This window comes from Typopeltis vanoorti, chromosome 1, assembly GCF_054136105.1.
Source record: "Typopeltis vanoorti isolate ZY-2024b chromosome 1, IOZ_Tvanoo_1.0, whole genome shotgun sequence".
Lineage (NCBI taxonomy): Eukaryota > Metazoa > Arthropoda > Arachnida > Uropygi > Thelyphonidae > Typopeltis > Typopeltis vanoorti.
Window position 1 is genome coordinate 130,362,242 of NC_143549.1, and position 23,476 is coordinate 130,385,717.

Genomic DNA, 23,476 nt, shown 5'->3' on the forward strand with positions numbered 1-23,476 from the left:
ATTATTGAAATAAAATGGATACTTAAAAAAAAACCAATGGCAGAAAAAAAAAGCTGTCAGCTACAATAATTTAATAAAAGAGGGGGAGGGGTTAAGTGAACAACAACATGGTTTTATTGCTTCCGCCTTCCCTTGCTGTTTTGTCAGATTTAAAGTAAAACATGTGTTATCCACATTTCAACCAACTGCTTGTTGTTTATTGATTTTTATTATTGAAGGTTTTCCTCCTTCAACAAAGGCTCAGTATATCTTCAGAAGTGCTAAGTGATACTTGGACAAAGTGTGTCGCGAGTTAACCCCATATTTATATATTTTTCGGAAATGTTTTTTAATAATGGAAAAGTGGCTTAAAATTAGGACTTTGAAAAGTAAAGCAAATGAAACAGGTGATGCTAACCCTAATTGTGATATACGTGTTGTAATCATAATATTGTTGGATCGTACTTCCTTGTTTTAACTCTGTTCTTAAACAAGTAATAAGTTGCTGGTTGATTACTAATTTAAATATAGAGAAATTTATATTTTTAGACTGTGCCACTCTATATCTAGATTAGTCTAATGAAATGTAGTGAAACCAACCATCAACTAATTTTATATCAATATTATTTCTTACGTAGGCCAAGTTTATCTCTTATTGTTGAAGCTCCTGCTAGGTCTGATAATTTCATGAACAGTGCAGTAAAGGAGATTCACGCAAACACAATTTTAAAATCATCAAAACAAAACATTTAATTCTGGGTAATATATTATACATATAAACTCAATTCTGAGAACAAGATAATATAAATGTCTTAGCTTAACTGGTCATAACATCTTACAAATTCAGTCTATGGACATTCTGCTATCAGATTTATAGCTTTCACAATATTAAAATAACTTTTAATAGAGTTCAATATCACAAATTCTCTTAGTAACAAATTTTACTATTATCACACAGTCAGCAAAGTCTCAATACATTAATGGTGGCAACAACTGCTTCATGAGTATACACCTTCATACTTCATGCTCCGACTGATTTCAGCAAAATAACGTTATAATTAATGTGGGGAATAAGAGAAGGAATTACACATATATCTCTGCACTGAAGTAATATAAAATTGGACAGTTCTTAACGGATAAATCCTTTGCTCATGGTATTCACTGAGGCACACTTAAAACTTTAGTTAACTATCACACTGGAGCTACACATTTCAAAAGTAATCTTCTTTAAAATAATTTAATCATTAATCTCTGTGCATCACAAATGTAGACACACTTTCACTAGAAAATTCACTTGTTCCTCATTTACTACAATAAAATCAGCTTTTCACTTATCTTCCTTAAAAGCTCTGGAATTCGTCATAACTTTAGAATTCCTTATCAATATTCTGAGTTGCCAATTTACATCCCGATCCTTCGTAATCTAATTACAGCACTTAATTCCTATTACTACAGCCTCTTACTTTACTCCGTACTGCCATGAGTGCTCCCTGCCTGCTCATCCCCTGTATACTCTTACTTTTCGCTTATATACCTTCACTTTCTTTCCCACCAAAACTTGTTCTCACAGTCTAGCTCATGCGATCCATGCATGTGCTAGCTATTTCTAGCTAGCACATGTAACCATAGTAACAAACAAAATAAAATAAAAACAGACATATTGCATAACATTATACCTTTACATACTGGTAGTGATAAATAAAAATTCAACATATTATAATTCACATAAGACATATTACTTATATATACAATTCCTCATAATATTAAATTAGGAATAATCATAATAAACAGAATAATATTTCAATATAAGGCTCTATCATTGCTAATATTTTAGATTAATTAATAAAATTTAATAAATAAACTCAAGGCAATTACATGAATAATAAATTACAATCATGGGATTAATATCAAATAATTTTTACAAGTATAGCCTTTGGTATGGTGGATTAAGTTGGATTCTGTAGGGAATATTAATAATTTAAATTTCTCCTTAATCAGAATCCAAAAATATATCATTTAATTTATGATAGTAATAATTATCATAACTGAGATAACAGAATTGACAATTCTGTTATCTCAGACAACTACTTAAATGATAACTCTCCCTTTAATAACAATTTTCAATAATTATACATTTATTTATACCAAAGATTACTGTATAAATTGTTCTACTCTGGAGCAAATAAAGAGGGAAGAAATGGTGTTGGAATTGTGGTGTGTAGCAGAATGAAGGGCGAAGTACTGGAAGTGGGTAGAAGGAATGACAGGATCATGCGAATGAAAATGGGTCTTGGAGAAAAGCAACTGGTTGTCTTATCTGTATATGCCCCACAAGTTGGCTGTACAGCAGAAGAGAAAGATGAATTCTGGAACGTGCAAGATGAAGAAATGAGGGAACTAGAAGAAAATGAGATAGTGATTGTCGGAGGAGACTTGAACAAACACATAGGGAGACAGAACAGGGACCGTGAAAGGGTGCATGGTGGCCATGGAGTGGAAATGATGAACCAGGAAGGAGAGAGGATTTTGAACTTTGCAGTAGCATTTGATCTGGCAATTATGAACTCCTTTTTCTGTAAGAGGGAAGAGCATTTGATAACTTTTAGAAGTGGCAACAACAGTTCACAGATTGACTACATTTTGATTAGAAGAAAACATCTTAAGGCAGTAACAAATTGTAAGGTAATCCCAACAGATCAAGTGACGCAGCAACACAGGCTGCTGTGTGCAGACTTTAAAATAAAGTCGAAGATAAGACTCTTTGGAAGCCATGGGAGGAAGAAAATGAAGTGGTTTTTCTTAAAAGAAGAAAGTGTGAGGAACCGTTATTAGGGAAAATGTGTTAGGAAAGGATTTTGGATGGACTAGAAAGTGTACAAGACTAGTGGAGACATAATTAAAAGTAATTCTAAGCTGTGCAATTGTGGTGCTTGGTGAAACATCAGGAAAGAGCAGAGGGAAGGTTGGTGGTGGAATAATAATGTACAAGAAGCAGTGATAGCTAAGAGGAAGGCAAAGCAGAAGTGGAATGAGTCAAGAGTGGAAGAGGACAGAGAGGAGTACAGAGAGAAAAAGCGAGAAGCCTTGAGTTGTTGCACAGGCAAAGGCCATGGTATCAAGACCTTTATGATCAATTAGAAACAAAGGAAGGACAGAGAAAGATTTATTGATTGGCAAAATATAGAAATAAGGCATCAAAGGACATTGTACATGTGAGTCAGATCAAAGACTCTGGAGAAAATGTATTAAGGAGGAATGTGGATATAAGAAACAGATAGAGAATATACTTTGAAGGGCTTTTGAATGAGGAAAATGCAAGGACTCACAGAGAAGATGAGGAGCCTTATGAGGGGATGGCGCAGAACATTAGTAGAGTGGAAGTGAAGGAAGCCATAAAGAGGATGAAGAATGGAAAAATCGGTGGCCCTGACAGGATCCCAGTGGAGGCACTGGGGGGGGGGGGCATTTGTCAACAGGAAAATATACCTGAGGAATGGAAGGAAAGTACTCTTCTCCCCATCAACAAGAGTAAAGGGGATGCACAAGACTGTAAAAATTACAGAGGAATAAAGTTGATGTCCCACACAAGGAAAATCTTAGAGTTCTTGATGGAAGACTGAGGAAGGAGGTGAAGAATGCAAAGGAGCAATTTGGCTTCATGCCTAGTCGATCGACGACAGATGCTATCTTCGGGTTACAACAGATGATGGAAAAGTTTCTAGAGAAGCAATAAGCAATGGAAGCTACATCTGGTATTTATTGATCTGGAGAAAGCGTATGATAGAGTGCCAAGGCAAGAAGTCTGGAGGTGTCTGAGGGAGAAGAAGGTACCGGAGAAATATGTCAGGTTGGTGCAGGACATGTACAGAAATGTGAAGACAAGAGTTCGAACTTGCCTGGGAGAGACAGAAAGTTTTCCAGTGACAGTTGGCTTGCATCCAGGGTCAGCATTAAGTCCGTTCCTGTTTAATATTGTGATGGAGGTGGTGACAGAGGAGGTGAGAGAGAAGACGCGCCTTGGACTATGTTGTATGCAGATGACATTATGCTGTGTGCAGAATCAAGAGAAGTGGCAGCTAAACTGGAAAGTTGGAGGAACGTACTGGAAGAGAGAGGTATGAGACTGAGCAGAAGTAAGACAGAGTATATGTGTTGCAAAGTGGATGGCAGCCAGGAGACAGATCTGGAGCTGGAAGGAAATGTCATCAGGGAGGTCAGTGACTTTAGATACTTAGGTTCAACAATGAAAGAGGATGGTGAGGCTGAGAAGGAAGTGGGATGCAGGATACAAGCAGGATGGAGGAACTAGAGAGAGATGGTTGGAGTGCTATGCGATAAGAGAGTGCCGATGAATCACAAAGGCAAAATCTACAGGACAATAATGAGATCAGCTATGACGTATGCTATGGAAACTGTGGCCCTGAGGAAAAATAACATCAGCAGGATGGAGGTAGAGGAGATGAGAATGTGAGAATGCTTAAGTGGATGTGCGGTGTGACCAGAAAGGACTGTCTGAGAAATGACCATGTAAGGGGAATGGTGAAAGTTGCGAATTTAGGAGCAAAGATACAGGAGGCATGGTTGAGATGGTTTGGTCATGCGATGAGGAGGGAAGAAGAGTATGTGGGAAGAAAGGTCATGCAGGTGAGGAGAAAGCATGAATGGTCAAAGAAGAGATGGAAGGAGATGAGATGGTGGAGGAGGACTTGAGGATGAAGAACTTGGATGTGGCTACAGCCCAAGACAGGAGGTTGTGGAGGGGACTCACCACAAACAGCGAACCTACTTAAGTGGGAAAAGCTGCAGAAGAAGATTACTGTATTAACTCAGAACCATATGAATTGAAGGTACGATTTGACATGCATACCAAATACTAGCTCAACTATATCCTTGTGTAAAGTGCTATCTTTTTTTCTGAGATAGTCCTTCAACAAGAACTATGACAGATTAAAAACACTTTTCTGAACAAAAGATATCAGCAAACATAAGACCTTCTTCTCTCACATAAGTTTTTTTTATATAAACACAATGCAAAAAAAAAAAAAAAAAATTGAAACATGTTTTTACTTTACTTTGAGTGAGTTAGTACATCATGCTTCACCTACTTAACTAAGTTTGCTTTCCAAGCAGGTTTAAGGAAGATGGAGTATTGTAAGTTGGCCTGTCCACAACATCAACACAGTAATCTATCATTATCTGAGCTTTAAATTAACAATCCTTCAATTAATATACATCGAAGAACCATATACATCGGCTGACTTATTGTAGAACACCATGTAATTGTATTTCACTTAACCGACCCCTCGATTGTTATTATGATCCCAAGATGGAGTCAAAGACCCATTGCAGAAGGTCCTTTTGTGATACATACTGTTCATCACATTTAAATACATTCAAATTCTCTGTAGATACTACACTCTCAGGCAATGTATTCCAACCATTTACAACTCTCAATGCAAAAAATCTGCTTCTCACCCTTGCACACACCCTCCTTATACAGCTTCCAGGGATAACTTAGTTCTCCACCAATCTCCCACCATTTTATGAAAAACTCTTCGATGTTAATCCTATAACAACTCCTTATCAATTTGTACATTTCTATCATATCATCCATTTTTCTCCTATCCACTAGACTCTGTAAACTGCATCTTCAACCTTTCTTCATATTTAACATTCCACAGGTCAGAAACTATTTTGGTCAATCACCTCTGAACCCTCTCAAACATCTCTCCATTTTTTTGAAAAGAAGGTGACCAAATCTGAGCACAGTGGTCCATATGTGGCCTAATCAGAGCCTTATACAATGGAACCAGATCTCCCTACTTCTACAAATCAGTGTCCTCTGCATCATTGCCAGAATTCGCTGTGTTGTTCTCACAATTTTGGCAACAAGTCCTCTAAACTTCAGATCCTTATCCACCATCACCCAAAGATCTATTTCCTACACCTCCAACAATAAATATATTACCACCAAGTGTAAATTCTACATCCCATCTTTGTTTTCTAAATTTTAAAGCCTAACATTTTAGGCTTTAAACTGGCATTTGTTCCCACACACTCAGTCTATTCAAGCCTTCTTTGTAAAGCCACAACATGTAATCTGCTCCTCATAGTTCTTCCCAACTTTGCATGATCTGCAAACAACTGAATACCCCCCCTTCCCCCCATTCAAATTTTCCACAATATTATTAACATACAGATTAAAAAGCAACAGCTCTAAAACAGATCCCCAAGGCACACCACTAGTGACTTTCCTCTTCCTGGATATTGCTCCCTACACCCAACTTGCTGATATCTATCAGATTTTGGCAACTTATGGGTAGGGATGTGCAATATATACAGCCTCTCCCTAACAAATCAACCCTGCCTTCCCATAGTGTGACCTCTTTCCACAAAAGGGGCTTTGACATTTGCAGCAAGCATTTCTGCTGTAAAAGGATATCTTCTAGTTGGAGGAAATGTCAATTAGACCACTAGGTGGTAGATGCCATTCATCACCTGGTGAAATACCCTCACCACTCTGCTTATTGGGAAGCTGAAGTGGTATATGCTATGCTTTGCCTCCATCTCCCTTCTCTCTTCTCTATTCAGTGTAACTGATACCCTTCAAGGGCATGACTAACATACTTAGAGACCCAGACCTTCCATTTTGAGGATACAGCAGTTAAAACGGTGGTAACACAGCCTGGCCACCAGATAGTATGTGGGCACAAACTGGCCAGTAATGACTCAGGAGGCTTCCCAGTCAATTGGTGCATAATCCTACTGCCACATACTCTGCCAGGTCAAGCCTGGTGAGGGCGAGTAGTGGTATGGAGGAGGCACTGTCGAGGTCATGGAATGGTAAGGAGACCGGTTGTTCTCTATATGGTTGTCAAGTTCATGAGTCTATCTCCCCACCATGTCCCCACTCTTTTTCCTCTTTCATCTAAAACATGAAAAATGAAACAGACAAACAATGATGGCAACACTGCAAACATAAATCATAATAAATAATCAACAACCAGTTCATCCAGATAATTCAAATCACTCTCAAATCATTCAAATAAAATAAATTTCAAATCAAATCATCAAAATAATTCAAATAAAACCATACTTACCAGGATCCCTACAAAAAAAATCATTTCCACATCCACTTCACAAACATCTTCAGCATAAATTCCAACATAATTGATGTTCATCACCACATACAAACATCCAAAACCAGACCTCCTTCTCTAAACAAACTGTGGTTAACTGTGGTTAAGCTACATAAACCACAGTTCACTTTCAATGTCCAAATTATACTCCTGATTCATTTCACACAAAGGTGGTACCCTATGCCTTTGTATGTTCTAACATTGACAGCCAGAGCATGCCAAATTTAGAATCCCCTGCTTCTCTGGCTGAAGGTTTCCTTGCCTCACATAGAAACATTAATCTGCTGCATTTACTGCTCTCCAAACTCCGAAAACCACAATAAAAAGACCTCTTCACCTTCCTCTCCATGAAACTCAATCATCAATAATAATCCAGCTACCCAAACAGCAAGTCACTGTTTTAGGTGACTAGAATGTCCATAACTTCAATGGCAACACACTAATGACTTTTCCAACAACACTATTATCTTTTACCTCCTACAACAACTTCATCAAGTCTCTATCAACATTCTTTTTTTTCACTATGTCATTTGTGCCCACTACTACTAACCACTAATTCTGATGTCCATTTTCCTCTCTGCAAAACATTAGTTATTTGTTTCAATGTTCTACCTGGAAAGCATGTTTTGTGTACTTTATTAGTCACCACACCTCTAATGATCGAGGCCCAATACAACGATATACAATTATCCTTTTGACTTTTTTTTTTGTAATATGCTAATTTCTTCTTTAGATGTTTAATTTCATCTTCCAAATTCTTCAATTTCACTATTTATTTTTACCAACTCTTGCTTAAGCTCTTCCATTACAATCCTGATGCTAGTTCCCATTTTTAAATGCTCTAACCTATCAATACACCTTTCGCACACATCGATGCTTTCTTTCTTTTTGTTCACTCTAACAGTCCACAAATCTTTCACTTTTTTGATGCATATATATATGAAGCAATTCTTACAATGCATTCATCACTGGTTAAAATTCAGTGCAGAACTCAATTTTCATGCTGCCCATGTGCATTTTTTTGTGGATGCTATTTTCAGAAAGCAGAAGCAGTAGGAACAAACAAACAACACAAATAAACAAACAAAATTCCAACAACACTACTGAAGGACATGTATCCAGAACGAAAACTACAAAGCACAATTTTATGATAAAAGTCTTACTAAACACTATTTAAAAACACTTTTCCCACATCACAAAAGACACACACATACACAGTTAACAGTTATCACATAAGATATCAAAAATGTCAAATTGCATTATCATAACTTTAATTACAGTTATAGGTAAGTTACTCAGCATTATTTTTTCCCACAGGTTTGGTAGAATTCAAGTTTCATGGCATTTGACTGAAGCACTGCATTTTTATGTAAATATTCTTAATGCATTTTCGCATAACACTTTTTTTTTTTCATTTTTTTGTGAAATCATCCATCATTAGTCAGAAAACAAATTATTATCAAAATAATATCAATATATTTAACAAGTCTAGCTATTATCAAATGCAGAAAGGCAAAAAAGACTTTTTGACTATTCTTTCTTTACTAAAATATCAAATTGATTTTTATTTAGCTTCATTTTATACTATAATAAGAAATTATAATTATTTTTTTCTAACCTGTATAAAACTTCATGAGAGCTTGAGCTAAATGTTGTCCTGCCAAAGGATGAGAGAGCAGCTGAGTGTGTATGTTTTCTGTATAAAGCTGAACAGAAGTGCTTACCATGAACATAACTTCAACTAATTTTGCGACCAAGTAAGGATTGCTAAAATAGTTGGGGGAGCATACTAGTATGACTAGGAAAGTGATCAGTTCGTGGGTCACATTGGTTTCAACTACCTGAGGCTGGTATCTACAGGAGAACGACAAATATAGCACTAGTATGAATTAAACTGCAAAAACTATTTTTAACCATTTTAAAATGCAAAGTATGTCTGAAATAAAAACTGTTAATTTATCTTTTTAAAAATATGCAACTTGAAACACCATTATGCAGTAGGTAAATAAAAACTTTTTTTTTATGTCAATCTTAACAGCGAAAGTTGTTGAAGAGATAAAGGAAAAAACAAAATTTATAAACATTAAAATCAAATTTTGGTTATGGTTTTCAGAATAATTCTCTATTGATTACAGTTACTTCTCACAGCAAATGCTATTAGATCAAATTCATTAGAATAAGAAATTATCAAAAAATTCTGGCAAAACTTCGTTGCATCAATTTCATTTTAAAGGAAATTCACCTTCCACAATAAAAAATAAATAAAATCTACTCCTTTGGTCTCTACAGCACTATTATAGTGGGAGATGGGCATATCTACATATGCTTTGGTTACCAAGCTCTTTTTTTTTTTTAGTGGGAAAATAAAATAATAAATACTGAAAACTATACAACATGCACATTTCACACATTTGAAACATCCTAACAATGTTTTAAAAACATTTTGTATGAATTTTTAACAATTTAAGATTTATTTAGCTTAAGTTTTATTTAAGTTAAATAAAAATTAACAATATTAATTCATAAAAATAATCTTAAGACAAAAAATTAAAAAACGTGAAGTAAAAATTGACAGCCCAGCGACTGGCTGGGCTGTCACGCCGCATTGGGGCATCCCCTCGGTGGTGGATGAGGGGGTGATCGGTGGCACTACTTTGTAGGCCTCCCGGCTAGGTCCAATGGGACCCGCTAACCAACAACAGCTGCGGTCCTCCATTCATATCAAGGGTTAGATGGTTCTGCCCCCATTGCATAAAAAATGCCACTATGTAAAACATCATGTCTAAACAGAAAAGAATTAAAGCTCGGGTAGTCTCAACATGCCCGGAATGGTGGTGTCAGGGTGATATAGCAGGCCCTGCAGTATCGTCAGTCTGTGACTACTATAAAGAAATTCAACGCAGAAGTTGCTTAAATATTGCTACTTGGAATATAAGAGGATTGAATAAATGTGGGAAATTGGCTAATGTGATGAGGGAGAGATGGAGAGATTGAATATTAGTATACTAGGAATAAGTGAAACTTTTTGGAAAGGATAATCAGATTTTGAGTCTAAACTTCCAAACGGCAAGATATATATATATATATATATATATATATATATATATATATATATATATATATATATATATATCAGGTGGTGAAATATCAAGAAGAGGTGTAGCATTTATTGTAGAGAAGAAAACTAATAAAAACATTATCCATATAATCAAAAAATCAGATAGAGTAATGGCAATTCTAGTGAAGTGTAAACCTAGAGATATGCTGATCATTCAAATATATGCTCCTACAGAACAGAATGAGGAAGCAGAAATAGATATCATGTATGACGAAATAGAATGGTGTATAAAGGAAGTCGGAGGCAAGAAAGATCAAGTTATTTGTGCTATGGGTGACTGGAATGCAAAAGTTGGATCAGAGAGAGAACATCTACACACGTGGGTCCATTTGAACTTGGAATTTGGAATGAGAGCAGACAAAAACTGATTGATTTCCGTAACAAGCACAGTCTCATCATAACTAACACTTATTTTGAGCAAAAACTAACAGCATGATACACATGGGAAAGTTCGGATGGAAGATACAAAAATTAATTAGACTATATTGTAGTCAGTAAACACTACTTCAATGGAATATGGAACTCAAAGGTGATGCCAAGTGCTGACTGTGGATCTGATCATAGACTGGCCTTAATGAAGATGAATATTTGCCTGAAAACAATAAAATTTAAAAGAAGACAACCCCTAAAATGAGATCTGAAAATGGTACAAAATCCGATAGTAAAATCAAAATTGAATGAAAATATTTCAGAAGTGCTGTCTGCACAGTTGCAAAACGGAAATGAATCCTCTCAATGGAATAGACTACGTCAGCTATCATAACATCTGCTAAAAACCACATCAATAAACAAGAAGAAAGAAAGAAAAAACCATGGATAACTCAAGAGGTAATCAACCTTATTGATGAAAGAAGAACATGCAAAAGAGGAGCAAATGAAGAAGAAAGGTTAAGATATAAAACTTTGGAGAAAAGAATCAAACAGTTATGTAAAAGATTGAAAGAAAACTGGATAAATAGGCAGTGCACTGAGATAGAAGAATTACAAAATAGGAACAAAACCAGAGAAACATTCCTGAAAGTGAAAGAACTTAATGGAAAAGGAAAACATACACAGTCTAATAACATCAAGGACAACGATGGAAACATACTCATTGATAAGGGAAAGATAAATGGAAGATGGGTGGAGTACTTAATCAGATCTCTATGATGATGATAATGGTAACACATTAGATGATTCACGACACCTTAAGTTAAACGTAACAACAGATACCACTCTACCCACAAGAAAGGAGGTAGAACACATAATTAAGAATCTTCCTAATAATAAATCCCCTGGGTGTGATAATATTCCAGATGAGCTGTTGAAAGCTTTGACTGGCAACAATAACAACTATTTAGTGGAATCCATTCAGGACATCTATAAAACAATACAATTACCTGAAGTTTTTACAACATCTATCTGCATACCAATTCCAAAGAAATATAATGCACAAAATTGCAAGGATTACAGAACTTTGAGCCTAATATCCCATGCATCTAAAATTATTTTAACCATTGTTAAAAAACAAATTGAAAGGGCCATAAAGGCTTCAAAAGAGGAATGGGAACCGTTAATGCTATCCTGGAACTAAAAATACTAATAGAAAGATCACTTGAAAGAAATAGGAACATTTACATATGCTTCATAGACTTTCAGAAGGCTTTTGACCGGGTAAAACATAATAAAATGTTCAATATACATATTAGATAAATTAGACATAGAAGATCATGTACTTAAGATTATAAAAATGATTTACACCAAACAGAAAATGCAGCTGTTTAATGATGAGACTTCTGCAGTGAAAATAAAAAGAGGAGTTAGACAAGGTTGTATCCTTTCACCAAATCTATTTAATATCTGTAGTGAGACAGTGATGAAAAAGAGTGAAAAACAAAAAATAGGAATTAGCATCAATGGTATAAAATACAACAATCTTAGATATGGTCTTACTAAATAGTTTAAGGAAATTACAACGTACAATAGAATATACATTAAAATAAATTTTAATACACTTCCAATATCTCGGCAACATCACGTTGCCATTATCACAGGAACTTAAATACAAGGCACATGCACGCAAGCACAACGCACAGTAAATGAGGAATGAAGCAGGAAGCTATTCTTTCTCCTAAAAGTCCTGATGGTGCCCCCTAGCAGGCAATGTTGGTATTCTTGGCAGATTGGACTGAAGGTCTTCTGATATAGGTTTCCCAAATTTGGGGCAGTCTCATGCAACCAAATTTGTTGAGGTTTGGATTGTTTCTTAGGGCTCAGGCCGATTCCATGAATAGCCTTTCGTATTTGAATTTACTAGGGTGTATTATCGTGGCTTTCTTCCACTGTATTCTATGGCGGGTATCCAGCACATGGTCTGCAAGACCAGAGTGGCTGTATTGGTGAAAACAGATGTAGTGCTTGTGTTCTGAAATTCTGATATTAGCTGTCCTGCCTGTTTGGCCAAAGTAGGACAGCTTACAACTGCAAGAGACATGGTATACACCAGATAGGTCTGGGGGGGGGGTCTTTATTAACCCCCCACGACAAGGATTACTCTAAATCCATCACCAGTCCCTATATCCGAGGCACCTCGGAAAAAATTACAAAAATCCTAAAAAAATATGACTTAACTTCTTGTTACAGACCTTATAAAAAATTGGCATCCCTTATCTGCTCCACTAAAGACCAACCTCGGTTACTTAATTGTTAAAAATTCAGTATTGTGTGAATGCATGTGTGCACAAACATTGCAGTAACTGAAAGAGTATGGGTTATAAAATGAAAACATACACCTTACACCTTAAGGAACTCAAGAGAGTCTATATAAACTGTATAACTTTCCTAGCAGTTTTCTTTTATGTGTTGAAGGGCAAGCTGTAAGGGATGCAGCTCAGCACTACAGTAACTGCATTCAAGGGGGGGGGATCTGCCTGGAAACAACATGATCAAATAACACAGCAGAAGACCCAACAACAGATGACTCAGATCTTGAATTATCTGTATAAGTTGGTTAGAAACTAGAGTACTTCAATCAGTATACCATGATGAGTCTCTGACTCCATGGAGGTCAGATGTTAATAATAATACCAAAGAGCTGCAGGTGAATTGATGAAATAAGTGATTTCCTTAGCTTGCAAAATGAGAAGCTGCATGTTGGAGGGCAAAATTGCCATGATGGAAGAATGTGTATGAGTTGTTTTAATAGGTTTCACGGTATGATAAGAACGCAGATGGTTAAGAAAATAATTATTTATTAACTTAAAAGCTAATATTTCGCTGGTATTATATCCAGCATCTTCAGAGCACATAACACAAAGTTTGTTACAAATGCAAGACAACCACAATCCAGTGTAACAGTGGGGCTAGTATAAGTGATTGCAGCGTGCAACACAAAACTAAAGTCTTGTGTTAAACCTAGATGGTGCCATATTAGGACTTTAGTCTTGTGTTGCACGCTGCAATCACTTATACTAGCCCCACTGTTACACCGGATTGTGGTTGTCTTGCATTTGTAACAAACTTTGTGTTATGTGCTCTGAAGATGCTGGATATAATACCAGAGAAATATTAGCTTTTAAGTTAATAAATAGTTATTTTCTTAACCATCTGTGTTCTTATCATACCATGAAACCTATTACAACATGTCTGACGAACACATAAGCCTATCCACGCGTAATGTGTATGAGTAATGATGAGAGCTTATTATGATTACACAATACCTATCATTATATTATATTATAATTATAGAGCCGATGGTATTCTCACAATACCACCAACCTCTCCTTAAACTCATTCACTGATGAAGCATCAACAACTACCTCTGGCAACCCATTCACCACCCTCCAAGCAAAAATCTACTCCTAACACCCTAGGCTAACTACGCTGTTACACATCTCATCAGTAGTGACTCCTTGTTCTTTCCCTTTTTGCCATGTACTGAAAAAAGTCTTCAGTCTCCATCCTATAAAACCTCTTTAATAACTTGAATGCTACTATCATGTCATGCCTCCACTTTTTGCCTATCAGCTAATTTTTGAAGTCTACAGACCATCAATCTATTCTCATATGGAGAATTACACAGACCTGCCACAATTTTTGTCACTCGCCTCTGGATCCTCTCCACAGAATCCAAGAGTCTAGATCTGTGCACAGCAGTCCAGATGTGTAGCCTTATTAAAGCCTTATGTAGGGAACAATAACTCTCTATCCCTGCTTGTTAGTTTGTTATTCAACAACAACCACATAATTTTATCTGCTGTTTTGGTTACCTTTGCACTATCCGTCTAAACTTCACACCCAGGTCCACAATCACACCAAATTCCCTGGCCACCCACAGTTTTCTGCAGTTCAGTTTCATCAATACAGTACACGGCTTAAGATCTCTTCCCAAAGTGCAAAGGTCACAGCAGTACACAAGGTCAAAGGTTACAACAATACATAAATAGTCAATACTATGTATGTATAAAAATTAAGTTAAGCAATGCAGTAACTATATATAAATAAAATTACAGCAAAGGTTACAGTAGTACATAAATTCATTTAAGCAATGCAGTATCTACATATAAATAAAATTAGTCAAATGTGTTTGTACAAATTAATTCTTTGTAAAAGGTTAAAAATATGATTCAATCTGTCTGAATGTATATAGCTTGGCTAGATAGGCAAATTGTAAGATGCATATTGCATTTTTCACACACAGGTGAGTTATCAGCTCTCAGTAAATAAGAATATGTAAGATGACTGTGACCTATTTGGAGCCTAGCAAGAACAACTTCCTTTCTTTGTTCTTCTCTCGACTAGAATGCCAATGCTTAATTTCAGGCTTAATGTCATGTAATTTGTTTGTCAATGCTTCCTTCTATGATGACTGCCATTGAGCAATTAGCTTTGATCTTATAAACTGTCTGTTGTCTGTATATGGTACTGTCAAGCAGTACATGGGGAAAGTATGAGCTGATCTAGTAGCTCCATCTGCAGTCTTAATACCCTTAATTCCAATGGTTGGGAATCCAGCAGAACCGAATATCAAAATTAAGAGTTCCATTTTGTGCAACAGGTACAAGTCCATGGGGATTAGTGATATGCAAAATGCACCAATCAATATGTAGCTTTATATGTATCTGGTTCTGTAGTCATTTTTATTACTACTACTGATATTCTAAAGTACTTTTATATGGCATTCTAAACTATCATTCTAAAATATTTTATAATTCACTAATGGGAAAGCTAATAGAAGCTCTATAAAAATGAAACACATTTTTATTGTCCAAATTTAGAATTAGGTATATTTCTGATGGTCAATCATATAATTTTTTTTTTTTTCCAGCAGTGAAGCAAAAGCCTTTCAATGGCTTTAGACACATATTTCAAAAAATTATAAATAGTATTTGAGAAATATTTGATGCTAAGTAGGTAAATAATGTTGGAAATTATATTTTCTCTTTTCTGTATATATTGCCACCATTCTTGGATAAGTATGAGCAGCATGTTGTTGCTTTTTTCACATCTTGTAAAATATCCATCTTACATTGGTGAGCATGGTTCTGTTAATGAGAATAAATGATGCATACAGAAAAATGAAATCATTAATAGAAAAAAAAGAGAGAGATGGGAAAAAAAAAAAAAGATGCACTTCAGCACTTTTGACTGAAATGTGAAAGATTAGCTTCATAAATTAATACTATGTGTGTACAAATGAATATGTACACACAAAGGAAACTGCTTTGGTTGTGTTTGGTTAAGAAATATATTTATTCTTCTTTTATAAACTTTTTGTCAACTGAACAAACTATTTGTATTTAATTTGCAAAAATAAATTAAGTTGACATATATATCGATAACTGTCATTTGTAAACTCTGGGAAAAACTTATTTCATAGTGCAAAGTTTGTTTTGGTGTTAATTGACAAAATGATAGATTTTTTGCACCTTAGTTTCCATTTTATGAGCATTTTGCAAGCAATCTGTATTAATTAAAAAAAAATCCATTAATGCCTTTTATTCCTACAAGGAACAGGCTAGGTAATTTGTAGCTCTAACTTTTGGAACCTGAGGAACAGTCAAACTCCACTGTTAGCCAATCAGAGATAGCTGCCCCAAAACTATAAGTAATTTAAATGACATCTGGTGATGAGATAGCAGACAAGTGCTGCCATCTCATAGTCCTTAACTCTAACACAATACACATTATTGTCTGAAATAACACAAGTTCTACAGATGATTTTCTTGAGTTTCCAGGAGAAAAAACTCGCTTGCCTGTGCCAGAAGTTGACTAATTTGGGAGCTGGTGAAAGAAAGGGTTAGAACAGTTCCTCTAGTCAGCAATAAAACTCAGAATGCCTTTCTTCAGGGAGCTGGCATAAGTTGTAGCCTGTCTTGACACTTGATAATGCACTGACAGTGATAACAAATATGAATAATATGACAGAGGACAGTAGAGTGCCACTTAGTGAAAGGCTGACTAAAGTTGTTGTTATAAAGCTATTTTATTTTTGTAGTAGAGTAGCAATCTGGATTTGCATTTTGGTGTAGTTTTGTTTCTTTTTCATAGCTTAGCCTAACTGATTCATTGAAAAATATTTTACTTTTACTGTTTTTGAAGCGTGAAGTGAACAATAACAAAACGGTGGTATAAATTAGAATGGCACATCACGCAGTGCAAAAATCAGATGTAATTAACGGCATGGACTTTTCCAGAATAGTATGTTATCATGAATGCAACATGTATACGTTTCAGAATGTGGAGAGTATTTGTAGCAGTGGCGGTTGGTGAAATTTTAAGTGGGGGTGCTGCCTATACAAAATAAAAAAAATAAAATAAAAATTATTTTTCCTAATTAGTAACCAATTTATTAATAAATAAATCTGTAGATTTATTTATTAATAAATTGGTTACTGATTAGGGGAAAAAAAAATTTTTATTTTGTATAGGCAGCACCCCCACTTAAAATTTCACTGACTGCCACTGATTTGTAGAGACTGAATAGGAGACAAGAGAAGATACGAATGTTAAAACTGTGACATTCTAATGGACTACTGGCTATTTGTAAATGCAAAACTGGAGGACTGAATGAAAGAGTATATAATTGCAGGAGAAAATGATTACATAAATCATGGAATGGAAGCAAGCAGGACTACAGAAGTGAGTTCAGTCCTTATATAGTTAAAATCCAACTTGTCCTTCAAGCATAAATTTTCTTAACCTCATGTTTATTTTTTTTTTAATGTGACTTGTGCCCATGAAAGGTTGTTAAATTCACTGGGTGGGTTAAGAGTTATTTACTTTTATTTTATATTTTTTTTTTACATAATTGCCAAAACAGCTGTCTAGACAATGGAACTTTTGTCAAAGGTACTCAAGACTTTTAATATTAACAGGGTGGTGGTGGTCTCACACTTGATGATGAAACTTGTAATCATCCATGCCCATGGATGGATCATGGATTTGGCTTAGTTACTTTCACATGCAATTGATCATTCTTATATTTTCTACCTTATTCTCTCACATCTGTTGACTTATTGCCAAGAAATTTTGATATCATTTCTCTTTTTCCAGAACTGCCTGCTAAAATTCTAGAGTCCAACATGAAGTTCTAATTTTTTTTTATTCTGGCTGACAACTTGACGATATGGTTTACTAGCTGAACTACTCGACGTTTACCTCATATTTTACCATTGGATATCCAAAGTGTGGGATTTTTGTTTTCAAACCTTTTCACTTTTTTTGCACTTTTTATAGAATTTTATTTGCATATCTGAGTCTACAGATCATCTCTGCAAGCAATTCTGTTTTAAAAAGATTCATAGCTTTCATTCATATTTTTCTATTCAGTAATGATATACATTTTTTATCCAAATGGTAATTGATTCTATTTTAATTTTAATCCCCTATATATCTGGAGCCTGAACCAGTGTAAAGACATTAATGATTATATCACTAATCATCAATAACATAGTCAATAAGATCATTTTAAATTTGTATGGTCTTCTCCGTGTGAATTTATGCACATTTTTATACTGGAATATGGTGCTAATAATGCTATTTCATGTCCTGAAAATCAATCCAGCTAGTACTTACCAGTATTATTTAACCATACTCTTTTCTCAAAAATTTCTCTAATGTTTCAATATGTCTGAGATTCATTTCATATTCTGCTGTTTAAGTGCCCAACAAGGACCAGTTTTTCTTTTTCTTTATGTTAGCTTTTCTCACTATTATCTTCAAAAAAGTAATTCTTTCCTGTTAGAGCCTTCATGTTTAGCACTATTTATTTATTTAGCATATGGCCCACAAATGAAAAGTTACATTACATTAATTCTTAATATATATGGACATAGTAATAGACATATTATTATTGTAATATGTACAATAATAAGACATAATACAGTCATAAAAGAGACACTCAAGAATAGGCTACAACTGCATGTCTAGGTTGATTATCCAGTCAACTGCACTTGGTGTAGCATGGATGAAGTCTGACAGGTTTCTACTGTATGCATGTTGAACACATTCTGCTGTAATACGATTGTCTGGCGGGGTAATCCACAGTCGTACCTGGGTGAGGCAATCATGCCCCATTTGTAAAGGTGGGCTGCACATCTGCCATGATTGGTGCGGATTCTGTTAAGGATAGACCAAGTTTTCTGAGGTAGGTCAAAACCCGAAGGCATCTGGAAGACCCCTGTTAAAGTGTTACACCAGGACTCTTTCCAGTTCTCCTTCATGTTGAAACTTGTCTCTGCAAGATTTTTTGCTGTTAAGATTGGAGGGGGGGGGGGATGCCTTGACTTTAGCCTGTTTATTGTCTAGGGGTGGGATGTCTTCGTGGATTGGAAGATTTTGGATTTCCATGATTTTGCTGTATTCATGTAGAAGAAAGTTGGATGTGTGGAGGTGGGATGTTGCTTAGCACTGGGAGCCAGTAGGTTGGGTTGATTTTACAGTTCCAGAAATAAGGCACATAATGGTGTTGAGCTGAGCATCAACCAAATACACATGGGTGCTGTTCAGCCATACAGGTGAGCAGTATTCAGCTGCAGAGTAAACAAGGCCAAGAGCAGTGCAACAAAGCATTGTTGCTGAGGCACCACCCGAAGTTATTCCATATAGTTTTTGCAGCATATTGTTTCTTTTTTTTTTTTTGAATGCTGTGTTAATGAGATGAGGTTTAAAAGATAGGGTTCTATCCAGAGTGACGCCCAGATATTTCGGGAATCTGTTGTAGCATAGCAATTTGTGGTTGAAGTAGATCATGAGTTCTTTGTTAGCCTGGTTATTGTTTAGGTGGAAGCATGACACTTCTGTTTTGCTAGGATTTGGACGTAATCTCCATTTGCTGAATTATTCATCTAGGACTGCAGGGTCATTTGTTAGTGTTATCTTCCATTGTAGTAAAATTGGTGTGTCTGGTGACTAGAGCAATGTCATCAATGTAGCAAAACTTCTTGAAAGCTGTATTAAGCAAATCTGCAATGTATAAGTTAAAAAGGAGGGGAGCCAGAACTGACCCTTGTGGTAATCCATTATCTAGTGTTCTTTGTTTATTTTTGTTCTTGTCCATACGCACTTGGAACAGACAGTTGCTTAGCATGTTATCGATTAGTTTTGCTATTGTTCTGCATGGGATTGCATGGAGCAACTTGCAGACTGTGCCATGCCTCCAGACTGTATCATAAGCTGTGGTAAGATCTACAAAAGCTACAGCTGTTTTCAGGCATTGTCAGTAGCCAGCCTCTAGGTTTCATATCCATTAGAGCGGTGTTAATATCTTCAAGAGTAGAAGGTCGCGAATATAAAGGGTCTGATGGTCTGTTATTTTTCAAATATGAGTTCTCTTTTTATTTGAAGAGTGTGTTGTTTGTGGCAAGTGACAGAACCTGATAACAGCAGCTTCATTTATGTCTGAATCCAGCCTGTTCCACTGGGACTTGTTCTATTATCTTAGGGGCAATTCTATTAAGGATGAGCCTTTCTAGGAGCTTATAACAGATGCTAAGCAGGGCGACTGGTCAGTAGTTATCTGGTTTGTTATTGGTTTTTCCTGGTTTAAGATGGGGATAATTTTTGTCCTTTTAAACTCTTTCAAAAGTCTACCAGTCTGGAGGATGTCAAAGAAAAAGCAAGCCAACCACTGTCGAGCTTTTTGGCCTGTCTTCAACAGGAAATCAGGATGAATTCCATCAAAACCTGGAGCCTTGCCTGGTTTCATATCCATTAGAGCGGTGTTAATATCTTCAAGAGTGAAAGGTTGCGAATATAAAGGGTCTGATGGTCTGTTATTTTTCAAATATGAGTTCTCTTTTTATTTGAAGAGTGTGTTGTTTGTCCTTGGTGGTATATCTTGATGTGTTGACAATTATGTGATGCATATTGGTTAAGAAAAAATAGCTGATTGTTCCTGGGCAGTCAGGGTGCCACTACATAGTTTACTTAGAAGGCTCCATGTTCTACTGGAGTGCCGAAAATAGAGTCTTTCCACTGTCTCAGTCCATTTCTTCTGTCAGCTGGTGTCAAAGCAGTGAATGAGTTCATCTGCAATGTCAGAATCACCACACTCTAGGTATTTTTGATACAGTTTATTACTGTCATCATCCCATCCAGGGATATATTCCTTCTGGAAGACTCTTGGTATGATCTTCTTACCTACAGCTAATACAGCTCCCATTAATCTCTTGTAATTGTTTCTTGTTGGAGGGATCCAATGGACATATTTCTCAAGACAGGCAGCAAATCTATCCCAGTCAGCTTTCTGGAAGTTCCAGTGGGGACGTTGGAGCACTGATTACTTCTAAATACTACTGTCTCAATAGAATATCTCTTAGTTAGTTATTATTAAGTCTCTTATACATCTGTTTTAGTCTTCTCTATTTCAACACTAATTATATCAACATAGTGATTTTGCAATTCTCAAAATGATGGTAACCATGTTTAATTCCACTGAGTCTGAGATTGTTGTGTTAGATGATTTTTACTCTTCACACTGAATGCAGGGCCCTGTTTAACCCACATGATGCTAACGTTCATTGATACGTGTTACCATATCTGTCTTTGTTTGTTGTTTCTGCCAATACCGAATATAATTTAGTTGGCTAAGCCTAAACTCCCCCCGCCATCATTATTTGTTCAACATCCAAATAGATACCTCATAATAACAGTGCATCACTCTGTTATGAGGTGATGGTTAGAAGGCAAGAAGAGAGTACCTACAAATTTAATAAAAACTATAGGAGTATTGTTGGTACTATCCAGAGCCTCTATGATGCAGTTAGTTAGTGTGTTTGGCTGTTAACCAAAAGGTTAGCAAATGAAACCTACATGGGGACAATTCCCCTTTGCTGGCCTGGTTGGCCAAGCAATTAGCATATCGGCTCTCCAACCAACAGGGCTTTGGATTCAAATACTGTTTTGAATATGGATGTTTCTGATTCCCTTTAGATGGGAGATGAATTTCATCATCTGGTGTGAGACCATCTTCCAGCTAAATGGAGACATGACGGGGCTTGAAAAAATTCAATGTTTGGTCTCTAAAATATAAATAAAAATACAAAAAAAAATAAAATGAATAATAAAAAAAAACATATAGCCAACTCACAGTACTAATGTTCTATAGTGTTAGTTTATTTTAATAGCATTGATTACAACACAACATGATAAGAAAATAATTAATATTTAACTTATTAGACAATATTTCGCTTATATTATATCCAGCATCTTCAGAACACAAGAACAGTTTATCACAGTACACAAAACAACAATTTGGTATAACAGTGGGACTAGTTTAAAAAAAAAAAAAATTGTAACGAACAACATAAGGAACTAAAGTCCTAATTGGCACCATCTCTGTTGGAAAAAGAAAGAAAACAAGTATTAATTATATCTTAAAATGACTGTCTCACAGATTTTTGGTAAATTTATGCAGCCATACTTGAGGTTTGGAGTATGTTTTAAAGTTGCTAATCCAAAAACAGTCACTCTGACTTATGACTTTTGTGTAGCATTTTTGTTTTCTTTCATTTGATCCTGTGTGAAGGGGTATCCAAGGCATGGTCTGGTAGCCCCGACTTGCAATAACGATAATGCCAAATGTATTTTTTTATGTTCACCAGGGCAGATGTCAACAGGTCTTCCTGTCTGTTCATAGTAAGCCAGGTCACAAGAACAGAGCACTTTATAAACTCCTGAATTTGATAAAGAAGAGAATTTGTCCTTAGGTGAATGGATGAGAGTTGCCAATTTGACATATGGTTTAAATATTGTGCTTAGCTGATATCAGCTATAGAGAATGCATAAAGGAGGATCTAAGTCTGTGGTAGCAAATTATACACCAATCAATATTTCAGGAATGGTAGTAAAAGTACTGGAAAAATTGGTCAAAAAGATATTTCAAGAATGGGTGGATAAGAATATGATACTCTATGAGGGGCAGCATGGCTTTGTGAAGGACAGGTCATGCCTTAGTAATCTATTAACATTTTATAATAGGGATAATATGATACTGCTGGATTGCACAAAGGCATTTGATAGAATATCACACAGAATTCTATTATGCAAAGTGCAACAAATGGGGACAGATATGATTACTTGGTTGGTTTATTGATGCAAGAACAGCAAAGATCATACTGCACCTTAGCAAAGGTTACAGCAGAACATAAATAGTCAAAGAAAAATTAGTAAATATTATGTGTGTACAAAAATTAAGTTAGGCAATGCAGTATATACATATAAATAAAATTGTAATCAAATGTGTTTCTGCAGAAGTGCAAGATGTCTGCCACATTACTTGCAAGAGATTTTGACAGTGAATCAGATGAAGAATATGTTGAATTCTTTTTAGATGTAAGTGATGACAGCGATCTTCATGTCTCATTGGAGAGTTCTAATAGTGATGAAGACAGTTGTGGTTTGTCCCAAGCTAGGAGATGGTGAAAAAGAAAAAAAAAAAAAAACTTTTTTTTTGGACACTAAAAAAGAAGATCCAGGAAGTTTATACACCATAACAAGATATTTGTGTTGATGAAAGTCTGTGTGTTTATGTCATCCTTGCTTTTCTTTTACAGGAAAACCTGGTATTTCTTAAGATATCCATGTAAGTAATTGCTCATTGGAACTGTTTGAATTATATTTTGATGAAGATATAATAAACATTGAGGAAACGAATAACAAAGCTATGCAATTCATTGCTGCTACAACCCTCAAAAGTTTTTCTTGTTGTTTTCATTGGGAAAGACACAGACAGCAGTGAAATGACGGTCTTTTTAGCATT

At 35.6% G+C, this 23,476-nt stretch overlaps 1 protein-coding gene across 1 annotated transcript in view; it reads right to left on the reverse strand.

Annotated features, from left to right (window-relative positions):
- The window catches only part of Ube4B (Ubiquitination factor E4B), a 418,857-nt gene that overhangs the window by 86,487 nt on the left and 308,894 nt on the right, over nt 1-23,476 (reverse strand). Inside the window, exon 19 of the mRNA XM_090393738.1 lies at nt 8,737-8,972. Coding sequence (XP_090249864.1) covers nt 8,737-8,972 — 236 coding nt within the window. The remainder of the gene's footprint in view (nt 1-8,736; nt 8,973-23,476) is intronic.